The 19,084-nt window shown below is 38.5% G+C and overlaps 1 protein-coding gene across 8 annotated transcripts in view; it reads right to left on the reverse strand.

Annotated features, from left to right (window-relative positions):
- Nucleotides 1–19,084, reverse strand: part of TUB (TUB bipartite transcription factor) — a 154,409-nt gene that overhangs the window by 31,272 nt on the left and 104,053 nt on the right. For 4 of the 8 annotated variants that reach the window (XM_074884393.1, XM_074884388.1, XM_074884386.1 and 1 more), the window contains 3 exons: nucleotides 14,667–14,718; nucleotides 13,097–13,259; nucleotides 2,675–2,809 (listed from right to left, as the gene is read on the reverse strand). In XM_074884393.1, the coding sequence (XP_074740494.1) occupies nucleotides 2,675–2,809; nucleotides 13,097–13,259; nucleotides 14,667–14,718 (350 nt within the window). Of the gene's footprint in view, nucleotides 1–2,674; nucleotides 2,813–13,096; nucleotides 13,260–14,666; nucleotides 14,719–19,084 lie in introns of all 8 variants that reach the window. The other 4 variants (XM_074884389.1, XM_074884387.1, XM_074884385.1 and 1 more) reach the window with 1 other exon arrangement.

Consider the following 19,084-nt stretch of genomic DNA (forward strand, 5'->3'; position numbering starts at 1 on the left):
GCTACCACTTACATTTTCTTTATTCCTAAGTAATACAAATTAGCTATGTCTGTAGTGGATTGATCTGTAAAATCCCTCTGTAATTTTAAAGTTGCATTTTTCATCCAATAACAAAATAATTTGCAGCTTCAATAAGGATGCAGGACAGGATTTCCAGTTATAATTCCCTGCAAATACTCCAAGTTTACAGCACTATCAAAGGTAAACTAGATATGATTCCAATGGTTAAATTATACGTGAATGAATAGTTAAATACCAGTGTGCAGAAAAAGTAGATGGGCTGGAAGAGAAGGTGCTACATGTGTGCTCTGGACATACTTTAACTGAGAGGGATATTTGTTACTTGAAATTTGTTACTACTCATCAACATAAACTTCAGGAGAGGAGATACTCAAAATTTTCTTTAGTATAATTAATGAGTAACACCTGCACTCTATGGAAATATACATAAGATGCGACTGATAGGCAAATGCTGAAGGGCAGGAAGACCATGCATAGCATAGCAGGATGAGCAGTAAGAATTGCAACAGAAGCAGAGGTTTCTATAGCTAAGAATATTAGTTTCCAACACACAGAGAAGTATCAGCATGTAAAAGTTCTCAGTCTACATGAAGTGACATTACTTTTACTGACACAACTTGCTTCTATTAAAATATGCCAACATTTGCCTGTTTGGGGAATTTTTCAGAAAATTAATAAAAACATTGGCATATGAGAAAAATACTAGGTGCTACCTGCTGTGAGATAATAAAAAACTGCACAACTCCTTCACAGTGAGCACAGGCTGCTCCTGGACTGACTTGCCTACATCTAGCAGGTCAGTTCAGAGAGCGCTCCCCAGCAAAGGCAGCTCCAGCACACGCGGGACCAGCGCCTGCAGAGCTGCCCTGGAAATCACACACTCATGGGATTACTGGTTCTTGCTCTGCGCCTCGCTAGCCTGCCGCTAGGATTTTGTTCATGGAATATTTTAGCCTAAAGCTTGTCAGAAAACTGCCTAGAAAACATGTGAGTGTATACACACGTTGGTGTTATACAATGCAAATTTGTCAAATCAAACCTACTGTAACTGAGCAGCACAGTGTTTTAAGTTCTGGACATAGGACGGTCATAGACACCCCACAAAGGCAAAACAGGCATTATATGAGATGAAACAGAGCCTCAAGCTTATGCAGCAACCATGATTTAACTATTACCTTGCACAATGTTCACTTACAGCCTAAGACAGGTTTTCTTCTAAACTAGTAAAAGAATTTTGACTCTTCAGCAAGATGTACTTCAAAATAAAATTTGGCATCTGTATTACTATGCTGGAGTGGCATTACTTTTTACATTAAATTGGGAAACATCAGCTTTCTGTTCACTTATTTTGCCAACAATTTTTACATTCAGTTAATTTCACATTTGCCTTTTACTTATTATTTTAAGCCTAGGTATTGACACACACTGTATTTTTTTCAAAAACACAAATAAAGTCTTTACCTCAGGGCCAGACTCTAAAGCCTGTCTAATCTAGGGCTTCCTTTGCGGTCAGAGGGACTATGGACAGAGACACTGTAGATTCAGATCTCAAGAATTAAGCTGCAATATGTCAAGTGTGTGTAAAGGATTTTGATAAGGTAGGCTCAAAGTCCTGCAAAAGCCCTATAGATAAACCCCAATACTCTGACCTCAGTAACTACCCTTACTAGTCACTGCTATCTTTAAATACGCTTATCAAGGATATACACTATTTTCTTAGCTAGGCAATAATGGAGAGACTGTTGGACATACACAGCAAAGGAATACCGGACATTCCAGGCAGCATAGTGTTACAGTGGCCTTATCCACGAACTGCAAATTATTTGAAAGGTATTTATTAATTTCATTAGTCATTTGTCATCAAATAAAAAGAAACTGTATGTGGTACAAAAACCTCTCTCTTTTTGTGAATGGGCATATGTATATAAAATTTGAATACCTCTAAAGTAGCATGTTACTTCTTCCATCTAGTCTATGTAGCTCAAATAGTAAATCTAATATGGCAATGTCATTTCTACCTACCCTTTTGTCATTATCAATAGTGCATTTTTTTTTTCTACACAACCTTACCAAAGTCATTGCAGAAAATTTTTCATACAAACACCTCCCATATGTCAATCAGGTGGGATAGAGTAATGCTGAAGTAGCAACCTGAAGAACCCATTTTGAGGATGTTATCTTGATTTTGTTGAATTGATTTTCAAAAGGCCCACTTAACCTCTAATTTGTATAGTTTAAACCTCAGTAAGAGTCTGGACAGAAATGTGTGTAATTTAAGGGTGTTTCTCCAAATTACATTACATGCAGGTAATCTAAAACAACACACTGGTGCAAGATGGTTCTCATTTCCTTAACACTGCAGGAAAACACCAGCATCTTTCCATCGGTACTTTTTTTCCTCCTCTGTAATCTGAACGAACACTCGCCTTTGGAAAAGCCTGGGTTTACAAATTTTAGCCCTCCTTCACTCCCAGGTTGTACATGCTGAGACAACACCAAGTCACTCACATTTTCCAATCTCACAAAAATTTCAAGAAATGACTTTCCAGCAATTTTCAGAAATTCAAAGAAATTTAAAAAAAACCCAACAAAAACTAAAAAGAAGTATTTTGCAGTCAACTCAACATCTGACATTTAGCCACATGCAGCAAACCTTTGTGTTTCCCTTTTTTCTCCTTTTTGGTGCTGCCAGTCTGACAGCTCGCAGCTGCTGCCTTGGTTTTTTTAGTTGGTTTCGGAGCTTGGGCATCCACTATCACCTTTACATCTTCCTGTTCGGCCTCCTGCACTGCTTGAGAGATTCAGGGTACCCCACCAAAAAGAAAAACAGAGAGACAGAAGAGAGAAACAGAGAGAGACAAGAGAGAATGAATTGAGAACTCTGTGAAGACATAAAAGAGTAAGCAGACATAGCAGAGTTTGCTTGGTATTTCAGACAATTCATGCAGAGGGGAGTCAAATAAACCAGACTTTGCAAAGCTACAGTAAAAACCTAAAAGTGTTAAGGTAGCTGGCGTGCATTTTCTAACTTTCTTCCTCCTTCCAGTAATATATCAGCTCCTAACTTTCATGCCAAAAAATGACATCAGAATATTAATGTGTTGCCGTGCTATTGTAGGAAGCACTTTTCCTCATAGTAATAAAGCTCTGCCAGACTGATCATCAAGAGTGGCAGCGTGAAGGCAGAAGAATTTTATTTAGACTTTCTAGTGCCTGTGCTTAAAGCTACATCCTAACCCCGTAAACAGGGAATCATTGGAAGGTTATTTTCAAAACACATCTTGCACAACTGCATATATCACAGTATGATGAGTAGAACGGCCATGCATTTTATGGTGAAGCTATGTCCAAGCTGAAATGAAAAACTCCTCCTACTTTGTAACATACACTGATTATTTCCTTAGAAGTCTCAACATAATATGCATGGCATGAACTGTGAATGTCAGCATATGCAATGCTGGTTGTTATCTAAAACCATGACACACTTTGAGGTCAATATTTGAATCTGTGGAAGCAGCACACACAGTCTTTCTTCTGGCCAGGCCAAGCCTTGAAGTGAAATAATACTGAGTTTACAAAGGCACAAAAGCAACTACCTTTGTGAAATACTAAAGTAATCATCAAACTTTAAACCCCAAACAAAACAACCTGTAGGTGGGCACTAAGAGATTTTGGTGCCAGTTGCTGGTCACTGTTAATTGCTAAGCTCCACAGGCTTCATGTGACTGTGGTTCATCTCAGAGGAGTATCACCCTGGCACCTGGGGCCTCCCACCATCCCTTTTTCCCAAAATGAAAGTGCTTTCTTTAAAAGGATAAAAAAAGTCCACTAAGGAATCTTACTGGAAAGAACTGGTTTACCATAAAATTACTTTAAAAATACCCCAACAAACTTCATAAACTCCCAAAAGACCAAATGACGCTCAATGATGTATGGACTGCAGGTAACCTCTCTTTGAAGGGGGAAATTCTCCCTAGGCTTCTGGTCTGTGAGGCAACTTTCCTGTTCACCAAATTCTTCATGCTCATGAATAGCAATAGAAACATCAAGGAGATTCTCAGAGGAGTAAGATGAAACGGATTTAGACATGTCTGTGTAGACTGTAGCTTACAAGCCCACAGCTACCCTTCCCAGCACGGCAATCTGTTATGAACAGCATTACATTCACAATCCAGTGAGCATCTGAGGCACTCAATAAACACATGCTCCTTTTCTCATTATGCAGAGGAAGAGTTCAAGTTTTATAGAGAATATACCTTAAATTAGCAGAGGAGTGACTAAAAGCCCAAAGAAACAGCTTGTCACTGCCCACTCCTCATTCCTGTCTTTATTATACATTATTCACAAGATTGCAGTCTCTTTACTGAATGTAAAGGAGCACTGGAAATGAATGACATAATCAAAGGAGTGCACAGGACACCAGGGAAAATGGCACATAAAAGACAGTACCCTGGGTCCTACTTCCATGGGCATGGCAGCCTCGGACTAAGCAGGGAACCAAAGAGTCCCCACTCCACAGTCTTTAAATAGGTGTGATTTGACAACCCAGCAATCTATCCTATATTTGTAGCTCATCTCTCTAAAAACTAGGATGTGTTCTTTTACTTGTTTTAAAGATGATAATTCATGTTATAATTAAATTCAGTACTTTAAAATGACCTATATTAAATAACCTGACAGTTCTCTAAATCGTTTTAAATATGGTCATATTCATTCACTCCGATGAAGCATAATTTACTTGGTCCAAAGCAATGATTAATCATCAAAGGATGAAACATTTTGACATTGTCAATTGAAAAGTTAAAGACTTATCTTCACTGTCTTGTCAGCCATCTTTGATTTAACAAGTAAAAGCCTGAAGCTTTTGTAATTACTTTTGTCTCATAACTTTCAGCAACAGGTATCTGATTATAAGTACGGTCATGGAGCGCCAAAAGACAAAGGAGATACTTCCAACGCTTTACTCTATAAGGCAGAGCATGAGATTGCAGTCCAGTAGCCATTTTGAGCATATACCATCACTGCTGTCTGTGGCAAACGGGACTTTCAGACATAAGTGATGGAGGCTGCAAAATAAGATTTAAACCATAAATGTGCAGATACTGCAGCTGGGTTCATGAAAGGAATTGGCACAGAATTTCCTGTTTCTAAAGGATGATTGTCTGAGCTTTACCATTACATTTAAAGCACTACCTCTAAAATAAATCCAAATCTAATCCCAAAATACCATCTCCACAACAATACCATCTTATTCTTAGCTATTAACTGTTTGGCAAATAGCAGACCTCAGCTAAGGTTCATCCGCTCTAATTTTTTCTCTTGTGACTGCAGATACCAAAGAAATTGTGTAGGTTTGCTACTGACTGTACAAATTTAGTTCAGGACAGTGCTGAGTTCCAGGGGACTGGCTACATACTTGCCTTTAAGCACAGGATAAGCAGTGGTCTCCCCTGCCCGTAAGCACTGACCTCCCCAAACACCTCACGTGTAAGTGTTGCCCACTGCAGCCTGGTAGGAAGTGAAGTTTATGCAGCACAGCATAACAGTTCGTGTCAACAGGGCCAGACAACACTTTGATCCATGAAGAGGAGTGGGCAGTGGGCTGTCTTCTGAAGCCTGCTGACATACAGGGAGAGGTCTGTGGACCTGCCTTGCTCAGTGGATCCAACATATTTAGATGTGGAGCAAAGTAAAAAATTCTGTTTTCCATTTCCAGTGCTTTCTCCTGCCACGGAGAGTTGTGAGAATGGCCATTTCTAATGCCCTCCCTACTCACTCTGCAGCTGGTCATTAGCATGTGGAGCTTTGAACTTCTCAAACCAGCACCCCTTCTAGTCTGTCTTTGTGGAGATGAAGCAATTCGTAGAGGCAATGTTTATACCCAATCATGTTGTCAGGGGATCAAATGTCTTCCCCTCTGCCCTTTACTACATCTTTGGATCACTAAGTAATGATCTGACAAGAATTTCCCTTCTCAGCAGGATGGGAACCTTGAGGCAAACTCTAACCAGCATTCTCCACAGGCTCTAGATAGCCCCATAAAACAATTTACAGCTCCCTGCAAGAAAACCTGAATAAAGAAAATGAGATAAACTGGTCTCCCTACTCACTGATAAGACAATATGATTATGTCCTTAGCTGGATGTTAAAAAGTTAAACACAATGGTAGGCAGTACCACAGGATAAATAAAGAACCTTAAATGCAACTATACAAGGATGGAGTTTCAAAGACTGTCACTCAAAAATGTATTCATTTCAGTACAAAAACGAAATTTAGGTAACTTTAAAAATCCCTATTGATAGTTATCTTAAACAATAGACTACATTTGAAAATCTAGCCCAATACTCCATATGCCCCACCCCAAATTATTAAAAGTTTTGCTTAAAAAAAACCCACAGATTTTCCTTTTCTATTAGAATTTGTTTGTACTACAATTTGCGTTTAGACAAGACAAAAATGGAGGAGCATGTGTTGTGGTGAGACAGAATTCCAAACAGCAAATAATGCTGGACTCTCAGATACGGTGTTTCATTCTCATTTGGACTCATAAATTGTAAGAAATAATTTTGAGATAAATGGCAAGCTTTCAAATAAAACAATGACATGATTTTAATTTTAGAGTTATTCATCCATGTTCATTAAATCAAGAACTGACTACTAACCTCAATACAATATTAGAAAAAATACTTTTGAGGAGACAGAAAAGAGCACAGATTGAAATATTAATTCAGGATCTGAGCTGTAAAGAAGAGGAACAACAAGCAAATAGTCTATTAACATAGTACCTTAAGTAGAAAGAGGCTGAACCAGACGATGTGGTGTGTGAGGCAATTCATTGGCTCAACTGTAAGGCAAATATTCATTCTATTCACCAACATTCTCTCAACAGTAAAACCCAGAATGAGTACCGTGCAAAGAAAGATAAACTACAGTTCAGTCAGGATGTACCTTAACTAATCAATGCAAAGTGGTTGTCCTTTTCTTACTGTTGCCTGAGATGCTCTTGTGTTTCACTGTAAGAATGGCTTGCTATTTTACTTTGTAAAGTTCTAGCCCTACTGAATCTTGCTGCTTATTTGGGCTGTCATTCATTATAACTTTATTTAATCAATGTAGATTCTGTAAACCAGTTCAATCATCTAAAAGACACTGGCTTCTACCAGAACTATTCTGAAGATGGGCAAACCCACTATATTTTACAATGCAATGAAATATTTTTATTAGTTTTATATAGACAATAAAATTAGTTAAATAAATGGGCCTGAATTAGGGCAAGAACTCTGGTATATTAGTTACTATTTAATCGCATGCAAAGATTTGATTTCTGCTTCAAAATGCTTATAATCAAAGGCATTACCCCTGCAACTAGTAATTTACAGTCAGATTCCAGATTCCCAGAACTTACATTGCCCATAAATTGCCTGTGGCTCCTTGCAGTTTATGTATCTAACACTGATGTGTTGACCAGGCTGATTTTGCAAAGGTGAAAATACTTGTAAGTGAATGTGAACAGGCTGAGAAAAAAGGAACAAGTGTACATGAGAACCTGGTGCTGCTTAAGGACATTATTAAAAGCTCATTGTTATAAGATTTCTTCAGAAAGAACAAAGGAAGAATTAAACAAAAGATTCTTCCTAACACTCACGTATCTGCTGTCTGACCCTGGGGAGGGGGAAAGAAAAGCAAGCATGTGAAATGGAGAGTTAATAGCAATGAATTAGAGACTCTTTGGGACAGCAGACAACTAATAAGGAAAGCTGAAATTATCCATGAAAAACCTATGCTGGGAAGAGTAAGAACAGTAAGAAATTACATAATTATTTTGTGTACTGGGGCCCTGAGGGCAGAAGTAGGCTTTAATTGCCCTGAGCAGCCTCGCTGGGGGCTTCCCCCCGTACCCTGCCCATGGGCCGGGGCTCTGCGGCAGGTGTGGCTGCTTGGGGCCGTGTCTCCCGGGAGGGCCCCGCCGCTACGCCGCAGGTAGCTCATCTGCTCGACGGACCCCTCCTACGGACGCTGCGGCCTTGTCTCCTGACCCCATCTCCCTCGGCCCTGACTGCAGGGCCCTGGGACGTGGGTTCATGCCATGCCTGGGACTGCTGAGCATCCCCGCAGCAGCGGCCGGCTCTGCCCGCCGTGTCCGAAGCCTGGGGGATGGTGCTGTGTCTGCGAGGGCACTGCCTGTGCTGGGGTCACCCTCACCTCCCGGCCCCTGCTGCTCCCAGACACCCAGATTGTCAAGGACAGAAAATAATGGCTAGTTGTGAAGGAGTAACTGAAAGTAAAGGTACTTTAAGTGGAACTTTAAAGCAAAGAGAAGGGAGCTTTTCAAGCAATTTTGAGCAATTGCCTCTAAGCTTCCATCTCAAATCTTTCAGTACCGAGAACCACAAAAAGGCCTCTAAACCACTTGCTACCCGCTGCTCTCTGATCACTGCTGCTGGGTTGGTTTGTTTATTTTGGAAAAATACTAGCACAGTAAGGACTGCTGATAAATCAAAAAGATGCTTTAAAGGATGAAGGTGAAGAGACTGTGGCTGAAAGGGAGATTTCAGAATATATGCTTATTGGAAGTTAAGTATTTTGCCCACACAATACTTGGAGTGCTGCCTGATCTCAGTATTAATAGTCTTCTGCACAGAACATTCCTTGCTATCTTCAAAAATAAACTAATACCTTCTCATTCAAGGTCAGTGGAAAACAGGGATGGCAAGACACTGTTTTGATGAACATGCAAATATATGGTTTTTAAATGAATGATTAACTGACATCGTCTTATAAAGTTGACAGCTTGATACTCATCAGAAAACTCTCTCTCATCATTCATGGTAAAGGAGCAGAATGACACGTCAAATTTAACAATCTAGAACTATGGCTTATCATCAGAAGTCTGTTCATCGCACCCCACAACCATTACATCTAGATGTGCTGCCAAATGTCAAAGAAGGAAAGTAAGAAAGTAATTTTGCCTTTTTACACATGGTTAATCTAAATCTCTAAATTGGAAGTTGCCATGAAAATTACTCTGAGAGTATCTAATTGAAAACATTTTTAATTTCAAGTCTTAAAAAAAAAAAAAGCCACAGCTGCAACAAAGTATGGTAATATTAATGAAAGCATATCTGGCACTCATTCAAATCTCTGCCTTCCTCAGTGCTGTGAAAAGAAAAATCACTCCTCAATGGAAATTCACCACTTTTACAGAAGTAAAATTACTCTTCTCTGTAAAAACGGGCTTTCATCATTTGCATTGAATGTAATTAAAGAATGTAATTAAATTGTTGCAGTAACTAGTGTATCTCTGCATGCTACTTGGCTCCAGGAATGCTCAGTATGTATTTGCAATCCGGATTGAAAAGAACTGTACTCATAGCAGTATTCTGCAATGTCGTATCAGGCTAAAATGTTTGTTCAGGTTTTCTCAAACTCCACAAAATAAGTGGTGTAGAGATACATGAAAACAAACCAGCAGATGTGACCGTGAGGCATTACAGAACGGCAAGTAAAATTTAATAAAAACTTTAAACAAACAGGTAGCAATATATCCTTATGAACAACACCGAAAAACAAGATCACAAGAAAGAAAAGACAAAGCAATTTTTAAGTGATCTCTCCTACACAGAGGGATTAAATTTATTCCAGTGAATAAATGACTTTGTTGTCTTTTATATACAATGTAAACTCAACAGCAATACAAAATGTTGTTATTGGTTCTTATTTTACTCTTTATAATGATGAAATAGTGATGAAGTTGTATTTGGTACTGCAAGAGAGAGAGGCATTATTTGTACTAGTAACAACTGGAGCCAAACATCATGGAAGTTAATGCAAGGGTACCTATTTCTTGAAACGGCAGGCAGGTAATTTAGGGTCTAACCACATCTGCATTATCCCCTTTGTGAGCTGCCCCAGCTGAGCTGTCACAGCCCTTAATTAACATCCCTCCATCCTACTGCATCTGAGATTTATTTGCATTTCCCTTCAGCACAAAGCTAGATGAAGCAAAATACATGTGCAGCCAGAGGACTAGCAGCAATCACCCTGCAACTCCCTGCAGAGGTTCAAAAGCAGCCAAGGGCTCCTTCATATGGAAAAACTTATGATCAGCTTAACTGGCGAAATATGCTCTTCCACTGTACCCACCTACAAATAGCTCACCAGGCCAGTGTTCTATTCCTGAACAAAAGTGACTGACTTTTTACTCCACACTCTGATAATTATTCTGAAATGAAATGAATTTTTATTCCATAGTAGAGTTGCCCATCAGGGAACCATTGCAGCACAGATAACTGCATCAGAATAAGCTATGGCAGCGTATGAAAGAAAATTTCCCAGCACAGAAAGCCTAACGTCTCAGAATTGCTGAGATGTTATCTCTGACCTACTTTGCTCAGAGTACCACAGAGATATCTCCACACAGGCATCCAATTATTTGTTGAAATCAACAAGTACTTTTGTGCTACACAGAATTAGTGCAAGCTAAAAAGGAGAGCAGAGCAGGATGATAGGTGGAAAGAAATGTTCTTTTTGTAGCATTTGCAGTACAGGAATTGATTTCACAAACATGTTCATCCCAGCAGTGTAGCTCATTCAGTAGACTGACAACTCCCATCAAAGAGTCATTCTTAACTTAAGATCAGCATGCCCATAACAGAAACAAATGAACGGAAAAGAGCAGAATAGTTCTTTAGAAACAGCTCAGCTGTCTCATGCATCCAACACTCCCACATACAAATGTTTCCATTGAAGGGGAAAAAAGTGGCAACCCTGAATCTGAATACCATAGTTAAAAATGGCCATCAAAACCTAACGACGTACCATGCAAACAGTGTAACCTAAGACACTAAGCACATTCCCAGAGAAGACCACACCAAAAAAGGACACTTCTGGAGTTCCTATAATATTTTCAAAAGCAACGTTCCTAACAAAGGATTTTACAAGGCAATAAAACACTTTACTAGGTAATTAAACACCCCTAAGTTGGCTTTTGCTAACAGTGCAGTTTATTACAAGGACAGCTGTCCCCAGGGATTAACAAACTCCAGGTTGAATACAAGAAACATTACTATATTTTTTTTGCTTCTCTGAAACCTTGTGAAATATTGAATGGGTTTGAGAGACAAATTTAGAACAGACTGATTTAAGGAGAATAAATTAGTAAGTATTCCTGTAAATGTTGTGGTATAATATTACAAGAAGGGTCACTTTTACCATAAGTGAGATTATCTGTGCTCTTAAATCAGAAAGTCCACCCTGGTGCAAACTGTTGCAACATTTAGCTCAGTGCAGATATGAAACTTGCTACCATTTATGGGACAATAATGTCTGTTTCTCTGATCTGTGAAAATTAAAACCTTGTTCAACTGACAAGACAGAAGGTTTAGTATACAACAGCACCTCTGTACCATGAGATACTGTTTCTTAGAACAGTTCTGTACCTTTGATAAGCTATTGAGTGAAAGAGGAAAGAAACAACATTTCCTGTTTTCTGTGATTAAAAATTAAAGAAAACAAACTAAAATTCTGTGCTAAATCAAATTTCTTAGGTCAGACTGGAAAGAAATTTAGTTTCATCTTAAAAATTTTCCTCCCAGACCCTGGGAAAAAGACATTAAAGAGAGAGAAATATTACTAGTGTTTTTAAAATTTATTAGAAAAACATAATTAAAATAATTCTCCACCTGAAATCAATTACAGTAGCATATCTGCTTGCAGAAGCAAGACAAAAAAGGCCTATTATTAGTGAAACCTTAACATTTAATCAATTCAATTCCCAGTTTCTAACAATAAATTCTGTAGCAGTAACCACACCAAAACATTCCACCAATTGCAAACCAGGGGTAGAGGCTCTGAAAGCTGCACTTCTCACAGCATGATTAGTTAGTCCAGTAGATACCTGCCATCTCCTTGTTGAAAGTTGTGACCACCACCTGAAAATGAAATGACAGGGCAGACAAAAACTACAGCACATGCAGTATACTTGATAGAGATCCAAATTGAATGATGCATTAAGTTTTTGTTTATTTAAGAGTAGGATACTGGTTGGTTTGGGTTTTTTTCCAGAGGTAGATTCACAAAGGCATCTTAGGTTTTAGACATTAAACCTTAAGTACTCTGCCACCTAGTAGCATTCCCAACTTGAAAACAGCCAACTGCACTCCCAGTAGCAGTATATTTCAGCTCCTGTCCCACATACCCATCAATACTCAGGGAAGGAAGCCTTTTGCTACTGAGGTTTATGAATCTCTTATGAATCAAATTCAACTTAATGATCTGAAAAACAAAATTTGAAAATTATTGTTCTCTATCACTCTTGGAGGTGTTAGCAACCTGGAATGAGATCTACAGGAGACACAATATTCCCTCTAGGAACTCCTGAGGAAAAGTATGCACCTACCCTCATTAGGGGGACAACAAGCATGGGCCATATGAGCACAGAACTAAATAACTGGTTTGCTTATGATTTATTTCTGATGATTAAATTCTTTGAAGTCTAACAATACAGAAATGGCATTATAATTTTTTCCTTATGGCTTTGATACCTGAAGTGTCTCTGTCCCTTCTGGATTCTGTAATCTTTAATAAGAAAGCGTAGACCACATTGTACAAGCTTGAAATGTTCTTAATTACCTACTCACCTATTTTAATGAACCTTGCAGCAATACAGTATCTTTGAAATTATTATGTGCAAACTTAGCTGAAATTAGTTAACAGGTTTCAAATTTATCATTAACACTGTCAGGCTTAAGCAAAATTATGTACGGAGGAATACACAGAGTGGAACAGCATATGCTTTACTTCAGTAGGAACCAAGGCTGAAGGCACTTCAATATTCGTGGCAGAAGGGATAAGCCACTCTCTCTTCCCCACAGCAGCTAGTTACCTCACTCCCTCCTGTCAGGCTAGCATTGAGAGTTCTGATGTTTTTATCCCCAAACACAAGTGAAGGATATCAATTATTTACTAAAAAATCCAAAACAACAACCTTTGTTCTTATTAGCGTAAATTTAACACGGGAGAGCATCATACTATGACTTGCAGTAAATATACATGCGATAGATCATATTCATATACCATGATATATGGTGCTGCTGTTGCTGTTAAGATACGATTCAACCAATGGTGCTTGTTCTTCCGAATGTTTCATTCTGCGTGTTCTTGTGCGACTGTCCACATTGGACTGAACCATTAATGGCTCCTGGCGCTTTTTTTTCTGCTTCTGTTCTAGCAATGCTCGCTGAGGAAAATACAAAGAAAAGTATCTGTTACTGGACTCCAAACAGTAGGAACCTATGGTAAAAAACAACGGATATACCTTCTCCAGCTTTCCAGTAGCAGCAGTTGGCAAGTGGGATATTGAGATATCAGGTTATAGGAAATCTTTCCAAAAAACCACTACCAACCCACTGCTAAAACACCTTCTCTGCTGAAAACAGCAAATAATTAAAATAGATCTTCCTGAGCAGTCTACCAGCTGTCAGAGCTTGCTTCAAAATAACCCTTGGGAAAACAACAGTGTGTGAGAGCACTGGCTGTGAAGCAATGGGAGGGCATGAGGCAGTGATGCCAATTTAAGTTTCTGTAAATTAAAAGCAGGTAATCTGCAAACTAGAATCAAGTGATAATGCTGGACATGAGCCTAATTTAACAACTACACAAGATGAACTTTAATTAAACACTTGAATTACTCAGCTAGACCTGCTGAAATCTAAAACCTTCAGCATCCAATGGCACCATAGGCACCTCCCTCTTTGAGCCCTCTTCCACAACGTCAGAGAACTGAACTGTTAATTTTACTTATCCATTATTTTACTATTTCACAGCTCCTGCACAGTGATTTTCTGCTTCTAGAAAGGAGATGCACTAAAACTGGAGAATAAGAATGGAGAGTGAAGTCTCTCAGCTCCATCAGTTGTGTGGAACACCTCAACATGACTTTAAAATAATCAGAATCTAGTACAGGATTATGGCATAAATAGGAAGTATTTGAATTTGAAAATGAGATGCTGGTAGACATGCAAGCTGGTAAAACAATGTGAAAGAAATGTATAGAAAACATAAAATAAACTCACAAGATTTAACTATAAACATGACAAAGTTTCGTGAAAAGGAGACCACAGAAAAATCAAAGGAAAAGTGGAAACTTCAAACCCCATTAAAACTTGGAAGGCAAAATTCCCTGAGATTTCATGGGAGAGATTCAGAATCACTTTTTTTGTACAAATCATGTAGGAGTGCAGTAGCAAAATATGCAACATAGCATGTAGTGCCACTAGTTTACAGCCTCAAGGGCTAAATCCATGGAATGAAAAGAAAAAGATGTAAAAACTTTGTGGTAAACCTCTGTTGGCTGGCATGTCTGCCAGAACCTCTTGTCCTTTCTGGTCCATCAAAGGGGTAACAAATACATTGTAAGTCAGCTTAAAACAAGTCCAAGGCAGTGGAAATGAGAATGACTCAAACCACAGTCATAAGAAAAATTTTAATGGAAGTTAGACTTCTAGTAAGCTGTAACCTCCACAGACCTCTCTTTTGCATTCCCTAATCAGAGGATGCAATTTTCTATCAATTACCAGTGTCAGTGATTTCATTAATTGAAGATCTAGACTTCAGAGAGCAAGAAGGTCCCCCTCCAAAATCTTACCTGCCTGTCAAGCTTCTGCTGACGCAGGCTGCTCCCCTCATCATCCAGAACACTGCAAAGACAAAGAGTACGTAATTGGAACACATTTATCACTCAAAACAACACCTAGCAGCAATCACTGGAGCAAACTCTTGCAGAAGTTATCCATATAAAACTTCTACAATGTTCCATGGAAGTTTGCCTGCCCTAACTTGCAAAAGTTGGCTCAAGAGAATTTAAATGCAGTCCATGAAAAACTTAAAAAACCTGGCTCACAAACTTCAACAAAAATATATATTCAGCCAGTTCACAAAGAAATGCAAAATCCACAGTCTACAGCTTTTTTTTTCTTCTCCACTGTCTTCTAAGGCAAAATGTCAATGTATACAGCAATGGGGTTTGATTGAAAATTTGCATATAAAGCATATTAAAAGTGAGGCGTGTAAGGGTGCTTAACAACTCAGCAGTATTTAAAATTAAGTTAGAAAAACTGTCTAATCTTTTGCACACAGAAAACCAGAATTTATTCCTGATTATCTGAAGAGTCACACTTATTGCCATGCACTTCAACTTTTAGAGACTGGCAAGACTATTGCACACTGCTGTATTTCTTTCTGCTGTTACTAGTTGGGAGATTAGCTCCTGCACATTCAATCATTTTCATTAATTAGATGTTAAAAACTAATGGCATCGATATCAGAAAATTATTTTTGTGAAGTATTTTTATCAAACTACTGACTATTTTTCTGGAGAACAAAGGTTTCTATTGTAAGAACATTATGATTAAACATTGAACACAGATAATTAAATAGTGCTATAGAACAAAAAAAATTGCCTCTTAAAAGTAAAATTCCTTTTCTCTTACAACACATTTCTATAAAAGATTAGCCCCTCTTTTTATAATCACTCTTAACAATCAAAAAGAAGAAAAAAATCCAGGACAAACAAACCTGGATTCTGACCTCTGTACAACCAAATCGTACTGCAATGGAAACTTCATTAAAAAATATTACTTCCCATGTATTAATGTATACTCTTTAGGAGACAGTAACATCACAGTAGAGTTAGATAGGACAGCTAATAAAGGCACGCAGAATGCCACCTTTCCAATGACAGCATTATCAAAACCTATAATTAAGCATTATTGGTAGCATCAGCCTTTTACAATTTATACTCAGGTTATATGTTACAAAAGGCTGATGTTCCACAGAATGAAACTGTGCTGTACAAGAACCTCAGGTATGAAATTACACAGTCTCTTGTAGAGGTAATGCATTACTCATAGTCCGCAAAATAATTAAAGTAAAAAACCCTCACACTCACAAAAATGTTCTGCTTTACACCAAGCATTCTTCCTTTGATAAATTTCAGAAACAAGTTATAAAAAGAAGACACACATTCCTCCATGGTATACAATACCAGATTTTTTTCAAGAGTGCTTCACTACAACTGTAATACATATTAGCTGCACTGCTAGAAAGTAAAACTACCCTAACAGATATCTTTGGCCAAACAACTGAGTAAAAGATGGCTCAGTTTCAGGCTTTATGGCCTGAACAAATCCTCCTCATTTAAGACAATGCTTGAAAAAAGTCAAAACCATGTAATGATGCTAATACAGACCATAAGAACTGCAGAGGCAGCAACGCATATACAGCTGTAATACCCAGAGAGGTCAAGAGCCAATATTGCTCCACTCCACCAGTCATTTGCAAAGCTAAGGAGAAAACTCTGATCTCTTCTCTCCTCTCATCTTCTGCTTTATAAATCAGACTATGCTGACTCCCTCACATATGTTAAATGAGCTATATATACACTTCTCAGACATTCCCATAAACCACCAGTTCAGTAATTATCTTTATGTGAATATAATGGTTTTCAGTATTATGCTAGATTGGCTATAATTCTAAATTCTCTATCACAGAGAAGGTGTTTAAGCACTCCAGATGACTCTAGCTTCCTCTGCTTTCCCATCACACCATATCCTGGCACAGCACACCGCATGGAACAAGGGGTCAGGAAAATGTCCTCCATCAGGATCTAAACCTTACCTGTGACCCTTGGGAAGCCACAAAAAGCTAAATTCTGGTTCAGGTAAACAAGCACAGCTCCCTTAGGTCTCTTTATGCCCAACCTTACCTCAGTAAATATGGCAATTTAAGGACCACAGCAAACACCAGTCAGAGGAAGGGTGTGATTTGCCCTGATGCAGCATTCCACGAATGCAAAGCAACTATCAGACACACCACAAGACTGCCAAGAAAAAAAAAAAAACTCCACCCAAAAACTACAGATGCTATGACACTGAAACACCTCTCCATTTTGCCCTTCTACTGCAAGATGCTGTTTTTAGAGCCTCTGAATATACACAATCAAAGCTGACACAAAAGAGCAAGCACACCTTGAAAACCAGCTGACAAGATTGTCTGGGACTTCCAGGTCCTTCATTCTCTCACTTCATATTTTATAACATTCTGGGTAGTTTTTCACAATCCTTTTGTAAATATGTATTAACTACAAGCCTTGCATTATTGAAGCTATAACATTCAACAACTAAAATTGAACTCCAGCTTTTGTCACTGATACCGAGGTTCAGTAGAATACAGCTACTTCAACAATTCTCTCCCCCTCTAGATTACTGGACTTGTCTGACAATGCCTACTCTGACGAGACAGCCACACCACTCTCCTGAAGCCTTCAGAGTGTATAAAAGGCCTCATTACCACCAACTCTGTCTATTTTAAGAGTTACTCAATGTCAGTATCACTGAAAAGCTGCAATTCCGTACTTTCTTGATCCTAAATAATTCTTATGCAAGTCCAAATAAAAAAAGGATCCATTTAACCTATATACTCTTCTTCTATAACAGCAGAGCACTCCAGTTTGAGGCTGTGTACTTTGTTAATATTTTCTACAGGACTAGTGGACCTTGGAGTTGCTGATAGCAGCCATTATTTCACATTCCCTGATTGTCAGTGAAAGAACTCTCCTGAGACTGGGTGACTCCCAACATTTGCCATTAAGGGACATAAGGGTTTTAATAGACACATAAATTAAATAAGCTCTGTTTCTGTAGCAATTCCATCAGGCCCTTATTCTTGCTACCTTGAAAAACACCTGCAGCAGACTCAGATGCAAGTGTGTAACCATCACTGATCCTTTTTCTCACACTTCAGTGAAGCCTTGCAGAGACATTTAGCAGATGATCTTGCCTCAGCATCTGCCAGTCCATGCACTCTGACAGATGCTCTGGGGTCCAAGAGCTGAAATCCAGAGAACCTACACTTTTCTTTCTTTGGAAAACACAAAAGTCTAGGAGTAGAAGCACAGCCCTTTGCACTTCCTGATCTCTGGGAAAAAAAAAAAAAAAAAAAAATCAGTTGCTCTTTCCCCTGGAAGAGTTATGCACATGGCGAGGACCCAGCCTATCCTGCCCAGTTTCAGAAATGGCCATGGTTTTGTTGCTCAGTGGCCCAAATAACTGGGATGGTCAGAGACTAAAGGTCCAGTACAATGGAAAAACTATGGCTGTAACATGGCCAGACCACTACAGGAAATAATCGCAGAGAGAGCAAGGCTGTTAGAGCAATTCTGCCTACATGTTTGATGTGATGCTAGAAAATCCCAGCAGCAGCATGAAACTCAGTCAGTCTTAATACAGAAATATAACTTTATAATTAATGCAAATTGAATTATTGAAGAGAATGCATACACATTAGCAAGCTGATGATGATGCTGAAGCATCCTGAAGATCCAGCAAGGTTCATTTTTTACTCCTATTTGATCAAGTATCATATATCCACCTGGCATCTCAGCCACGGTTTTGACCCATTTAAAACAAAAAAGCATTTTTACACTATATATAATATTGTAAACAGCACTTCAGGTCAGCAGTAATAGTCTGGTCCAAATTCAGTTAACAAATCAGAGCTTGTATATACTTCCTTGCAGATAATTATCCAGGGAAAACCCATCCATCTATACACAACTTGAGCAATGCACCCATTAGAGCTTATCAAACCTATAGCTATGTATTATAAAGATTCATGTAAGCAGCCTGGAACAAGACCCACCGAGACTTAAGTATTAAATTTAGATAGCATTATTTTCAAATTTTAAACACAACAATTGACTCAAATATCCCCACCTCCTATTTTCTAAAGGGGAATACATTAAATGAACAACCACCTTTTTGTCAAAGTATTACTTTTCATACCCCCTTTTTAAGACACAAAATCTATTTTACAAACAGTTTCAACATTAAATTTACACAAAAATAACCAGGCTTTCTATACTGCTGCATGTCATAATGAAGACAAAAATATAAGCAAGAATTTTAGTATTCTAAGCTCGTCATAATCTGTATTCCTTAAAAATCATTTAGAGAGAAACCCAAAACCAATCAGGTTATAAGGATGAAGCTTCATGATTACGTGAAG

Source organism: Strix uralensis, chromosome 15 (genome assembly GCF_047716275.1).
Source record: "Strix uralensis isolate ZFMK-TIS-50842 chromosome 15, bStrUra1, whole genome shotgun sequence".
Taxonomy (NCBI): domain Eukaryota; kingdom Metazoa; phylum Chordata; class Aves; order Strigiformes; family Strigidae; genus Strix; species Strix uralensis.